This window comes from Puntigrus tetrazona, unplaced genomic scaffold (genome assembly GCF_018831695.1).
Source record: "Puntigrus tetrazona isolate hp1 unplaced genomic scaffold, ASM1883169v1 S000001131, whole genome shotgun sequence".
NCBI classification, from domain to species: Eukaryota; Metazoa; Chordata; class Actinopteri; order Cypriniformes; family Cyprinidae; genus Puntigrus; species Puntigrus tetrazona.
This window is the reverse complement of record NW_025048718.1, coordinates 1-6,143: the sequence shown is the minus strand read 5'-3', so window position 1 is coordinate 6,143 and position 6,143 is coordinate 1. Positions and strand designations below refer to the sequence as shown.

At 40.5% G+C, this 6,143-nt stretch overlaps 1 protein-coding gene across 1 annotated transcript; it reads left to right on the top strand.

Annotated features, from left to right (window-relative positions):
* The first annotated feature begins 1,554 nt into the window (after positions 1 to 1,554).
* LOC122341132 (histone deacetylase 4-like) lies at positions 1,555 to 6,127 on the top strand. Its single transcript, XM_043234470.1, has 4 exons — positions 1,555 to 1,820; positions 2,699 to 2,849; positions 2,987 to 3,107; positions 5,248 to 6,127. The coding sequence occupies exons 1-4, from the start codon at positions 1,575 to 1,577 to the stop codon at positions 5,408 to 5,410; spliced, it is 681 nt and encodes a 226-aa protein (XP_043090405.1). The 5' UTR covers positions 1,555 to 1,574; the 3' UTR covers positions 5,411 to 6,127.
* Positions 6,128 to 6,143: the final 16 nt, after the last annotated feature.

The following is a 6,143-nucleotide window of genomic DNA, read 5'->3' as shown; positions in this document are numbered from 1 at the left end:
AAACAAGTAAATGGCGGCACAAACAGAGGGCTGTTCTAATACTACTATTTTTCTTATAATAATATACGAATTCCTATAATAATATACAAATATTCCAATATGTGAATATTATTATAACAACATGAGCCACAAAATAAGCCAGAGCTCTTTGTTTTCAGTTTCTCAGTTTGAATGACAAATATTAACTATTGATATCTGCTGATATAGACACTTAATTCCTCACACACAGGAACAGAACGCTGCTTCACAGTCTCAGATGCCACTGGAAATTTCCTTCTGAAGTAAAAGTTTGATGCAGTGCTGTGCCTTTTTATCAGTAACATCAGGTATCATGGAGGACAGCCCATTAATGAGCTTATTTATTTTGGGGAATCATATTTAAGCCAAAATGTAGTGAAGATATTTTTGTGAATATCCAACAGATTTTGAATAAATTGTAGCATCCCATTCATTAGTAACCATAAAAACATTCACCACACCATTTAGATTTTCAGCTTGCTTTGATACAATATACATAAAATTGGCATCAAATGGTCTTTATGTTTGTAAATGTGCATGACTGTAACAAGAGAAAGCAATGTAAATGCTGTGGTGGGGAAAAGGAATAAAACACACATTTCTACAGCCCTATGTTTCTCTCGTCCACCAAGTTTATGGCTGGCCAACTTGTAAACTCAGGAATCAAAATTATTATCAGTTTCCCAGTTGACTTGAGAGGCCATTCCTGTCCAATTTCCAACTAGGAAAATTGTATTTACGATGAATCTGCTAGCTTGTGAAAACGGCATTACTTTTAGCTGTTGTTGAAGTGAAAAATTTGCATGACCGCTGATTCCATGCATCAACACTCTGTGTGTGTGTGTGTGTGTGTGTGTATGTGTATGTTTTTATGCACAGTACGTGTGTCAACAGTGGATGAGAATACCAGATGAGAGTAAAGCGTGTTAGCATTGTCTCTGGGCCGGTTCTGTGATGTCATGAGAGTCAGAGACGCTCTGAGCGCTGACAGAGCAGCATTAGTTAGTGAGCGACTGCAGCGGAGGCAGACAGGAGCTGCACCACAAACAGACACCGATAACACACACACACACACACACACACACACAGAGAGAGAGACCTGCTTGTCCTGTGGTGAGCTTAACTTCATTCTGCATCAAACCTGTGGCAATGTCTCTGTTTCATGAATGTGTTTTTTTTTTTTTTTTTTTTTTTTTTTTTTCTATTTTTAGTGTTTGTTTATTCTTTATGTGTGTGTGGGTTGGGGGGGGAGCACAGCTACTAAGTTCTTATGTGATTGTGCTGCTGCTTGTTAATCAGTAGTTTTCTGTAATTAATCAGCACTGAAAGTTAAGTCGTCATGACAGAGACATCCCTGAGATGGACAAAAAACATGTCCCTTTTGTTGTGTGTGTTTGCTTGCGTGATGCTTATCAGCAGCAGTGGGTTTTTTACTGCCTCACGGCTCTGATCTGATGTTGTGTTTTCTGTGGTTGAATCTGATTTGATGTCAGTCTCGAATCTGTCTTGCTTTGGGCTAGTTAGTTGTGTCTCTGCACTCATCTCAGTGTGTTTTTATGTTTTCAGTGGAGCTGAGTTCTGCTTTGCCTGTAAGGGTTCCTCCTGCAGCCATCCCTATGGACCTGCGCCTGGAGCAGACGCAGACGTTGGAGTCGACCCGGCGGGAGCAGCAGCTGCAGCAGGAGATGTTAGCGCTCAAACACAAGCAGCAGCTGCAGCGGCAGATCCTCATCGCTGAGTTCCAGCACAAACACGAGCAGCTCTCACGCCAACACGAGGCCCAGTTACAGGAGCACATGAAGGTCAGGTTCCTGCCCTGCTGGGCTGCAGAGGTTAAAACTGCTTAGTCACTTAAGCCACTTTTAATGAAAGCTTCTAAGAAGCTGCACTGACGAAAGCCCACCTCAGACTACACTATCAGCCTGATTTTGGCATGATCTGCTGGACGTAGGGTGTCATGGGGATTCATATACTATAATGGGCATCAGGACGCAGGACTCAATCGTTTCATCTTGTGTAGCGTGTGATGGTAGTCTGCGATGCTTCATGGCATCAAACCCAATTTAGCCTAGTGTAGCGTGTTTCATTTTTTCCATCATCAAAGAGTAAAATTTTATAATCTGGCACATAAACTGTCGTAATGGAGTCTGAACCAGGCTTAAATGCTCACACATCCTACAGCACATTGATTATGTACTGCATGTATGCGTTGTGTGTTTCATGCTCTTCATGTGATGCTGGGTGTGTGTCAATCACATCTTTATATCTCATAATCTTTTAAAACTTGTAGTGTGATATTTCTGCAGACGTTGTGAAGAACTTTACTTTCAGTCATTTGGCAGGAGTTCACTGCTACTGAGCAAAAAATTTCTCTAAAGAAGAGAAAACATGGCTCAATTTTGTTGACTCTGTGAGCTGGGAAGCGGTTGGGCGGCCCACAGTCATGTTCTTTGCCCATTGTACATACACTAGTGTTTAATACTCTACTGACCAAGTGAGGTTTGCTGATTAGGGTTAGGATTAGCCATTTGTGGGGCAACCAAACACGGAAACAAAAATCTGCCTGAATATGAGGAAGCAATGCAATAAACTTTCAACACCTGACAAATATTATCCCTCAGCTTTAACCGCTTACCCACATGAGCCAGCTGTTAACCTGTGTGCTTGTTTCTCTCACCAGCATCAGCAGGAGCTCCTGGCCCTCAAGCATCAGCAGGAGCTGCTAGAGCATCAGAGAAAGATGGAGCAGCACCGGCTGGAACAGGAGCTGGAGAAACAGCAACGGGAACAAAAGCTTCAGCTCCTCAAGAACAAAGAACGTGGCCAGGAGAGTGAGTTCATTGTTTGTTTGTTTTTTTTTGTTTTTTTTACTTCTAAGTAAGAAATAATGTGAAAGCTGAGATCAGCAGTTTCGTTTGACTCCTTTGACATTTGAGTTTTAGTAAACCCTGATCTCTGCTATGAACAGGTGCAGTGGCCAGCACAGAGGTGAAGATGCGTCTGCAGGAGTTTGTTCTGAATAAAAAGAAAGCACTCGCTCAGCGCAGTCTCAACCACTGCATCTCCAACAACCCACGCTACTGGTATGGGTAAGAAGCATCAAAGATCTAAGAACATTTAGTGTTAGTGCAAATGGATGGAAACATTGATTTTAGAGACCGTTCAGCAGACCTGTGCAGGGCCTTGAATTTAGTTTTTTAATCTGGGAGGGAATTCCCCCCTTTATTTATTTATGTCTACTGATTGTAATGTATGGTGGTTTTTAAAACAGATTAACAAAATGTGTCATGCTCTCCTCTAAATTTACATTAGGAACTGTATTAAAACTATTTATGAATGCTTGACTCAACGTTCATAGGTTGCATCATACATCGAGTCAAGAAGCCAGAACGTGGTGGTCTCAATCAATCAATCAATCGCTTTTATTTATATAGCGCTTTTAACAGCACAGATTGTATCAAAGCACTAAACCCTTGAGGAAAACAACCGGAGGTTATTATTTTAAAACTAGTAATATTTTTGTTACAAAATCTTTGATGGGCTTCAGGGGTCATGTGATAACCCCCTGAAGGCATATAGGTTAGTTTTACATCACAGAACTTGTGGAAATATATTTGTGGACCTTCAAAATAATGGCCACTATTCACATACATTACCAAGCTTGGAAGAGCCAAGATAATTAAGGCAGACAGAGGCAACAGCGGCAAAGAACCAAAAGTCCATCCGTGACAGAAAGGAGAAAAAAAAGCCTTGGGAGAATCTCAGTCAGGCTCAGTCAGGGCCAGTTCTCCTCTGATCAGATGAACCAGCACTTAGTTTCCAGTTCAATTTTAAACGCCGTTATGTCAGATTGTGTAAAAAACTTATTGTGTGTGTGTTTGTCTGGTTCCCGTGATCTAACCACAGGCTCATCTATGCATTCACGTTTCTGATAAATGTCATCTTTTGGTGCTGATCCACCATCTGATCTGGATATGAACCGAGAAACAGAATACAAAAGAAATAGGCTAATATTAGCATAGACGCAATTCTTTTTACAAAGTACCGGGTATATTGTGTGTTATGGGGAGTGTTCCTGGTTCCAGCTGATCTGTTTAATGCAGCCTAACAATCGTTTTATAAATTCGAATAATAGAAGCATATTAGTGTGTTAAGTGTAAGCCAGGTTAAAGAGATCTTTAATTTTTAAGAGGTCTTTAATCTAGATTAAATTTACAGAGTGTGTCTGCCTCCCAAACAGTGTTAGGGAGATTGTTCCAGAGTTTGGGTGCTAAATAGGAAAAGGATCTGCTGCCTGCAGTTGATTTTGATATTCTAGGGCTTTATAAGTAATAAACAATATTTTTAAATCTATACTCTAGCTGCTGCATTTTGAACTAGCTGAAGTTTATTTATCGAGCGTGCAGAACAACCACCCAATAAAGCATTACAATAATCTAACCTCAAGGTCATAAAGACATAAATTAACATTTCTGCATTTGACGTTGAGAGAAAAAGCATCATCCACTTTTTATTATTAGCTATGTATTCCATTAGTTTCTCAATTCGGTGTGTTTCACCAGGACACAGAAATATAGAGCTGAGTATCATCAGCATAACAGTGAAAGCTAACACAATGTCTCCTGATTATATCTCCCAGAGGTAAAATGTAAATCGTGAAAAGTAACGTCCCTAGTACTGAGCCTTGAGGTGCAGTAGTAGTTTTTAGAAGATAAGAGAGTGTCACGCAGCCTTGTGTGAATAAAATTAGTTTGCCGCAGGCCACAGAAAGATGCTGATCCACTACAGACTTGCGCTGTTTGTGGAATTTATTTCTGAAATAAAGACAGACTGTTTTCTTTTTTCCACTTTTGTGGATATATTTCCTAATTTGATCTGAGATGTACATGAAAATAGATTTGTGCGGGAATTTCTCTCATTATATAAGGTAAACTTTTGGAATTGGTTTAAATTAGGCGCAATTCCCGCATACAATCCTGTGCTGAAATTAAAGCACTGCTGTGCTGTGTTTCTAGCTTTAATGTGTCAGGTGGATCATAAAGATGGGGAAAGTGCTGGAAATGCAGTCAATGTTGCATAACCTTAACTCTAACTCACAGCAGTGCATAACTATAGCTATTGACGTGGTTGAGCTTTATTCTGATGATAAAGCTGGAGAGACTGAATCCTTATCTGTTCATTTTGTTTGGTTTTTCCATTGCTCACTGTCTGTCTGCTTTTTCTGTGCAGGAAAACTCAGCACAGTTCTTTGGATCAGAGCTCTCCTCCTCAGACTGCCATCAGTACTTATAACCATCCTACCATGGGCGTCTACGACTCCAAAGACGACTTTCCTCTGCGCAAAACAGGTGCTTCACACAACACTCTCCTTCTTTTGAAGTATCTGAAGTGACACTGGAGAAGATGAAGGCTCTGTTTGGAGTATATAACAACATATCATCTAGTTATATTATCACTCCTCCTGCAAATTAGAAATAGCAGCTCTGTTTTGGTGATGTTCTTGTGTTGCGTGAAAGAATCAGAGGAAGCTGGTGCTGCTTGTACTGTATAATTATTCACTTAGAGGTGAAGCCGTTGTGATGCTGTTGACTGGAAATGAGCCACAGTTTACTCTGGCCAGCTGGAGCGCAGAGAGTGTGTGTGTCCGTGAGTGTGAGTTTTTGTGACACTTCAGGACATGAGTTTGTATAATGACTGTAGGTATGACAAGGTGAAGGTGATTTTTCAGGATATTACCTCATGTCCCCACTATTAAACGCTTCTAAATCATACAGAGTTGTTTTGAAAATCTAAAAATGCCTAGGTTTCTATGAGGGGTACAATAACACACACAGTTTGTACAACATAAAAACCATTACGCTTATGAGGTGTGGGTGTGAGAGAGAGAGAGATTAGCTAGTTAAGTGTTGCTCTCCTAGTGAACTTAGCATTTCATCTGCTGCTGTCAAATGCTGTTTTGTCAAAAGCCTCTGAATGACAGCAAAACCTCTGTGTACGTGCTCATAGTAACTTGCCAAAGCTCAAGTGCTGTTCACTGCCAGAAAGGCTCCGCCCACACACACTTCTGATTGGCTGTGGTATTTGATTGATTTGTTTTCTCACTTGTAGTTAAGACATTATTATTA

Bases quoted from the DNA above. Each gene is read 5' to 3' on its own strand.
- LOC122341132 (XM_043234470.1), top strand. From the start codon at position 1,575: ATGTTTTCAGTGGAGCTGAGTTCTGCTTTGCCTGTAAGGGTTCCTCCT. The intron at 2,850-2,986 runs GTGAGTTCATTG...TGCTATGAACAG, and splicing joins CAAAGAACGTGGCCAGGAGA to GTGCAGTGGCCAGCACAGAG. The intron at 3,108-5,247 runs GTAAGAAGCATC...TTTTCTGTGCAG, and splicing joins AACCCACGCTACTGGTATGG to GAAAACTCAGCACAGTTCTT.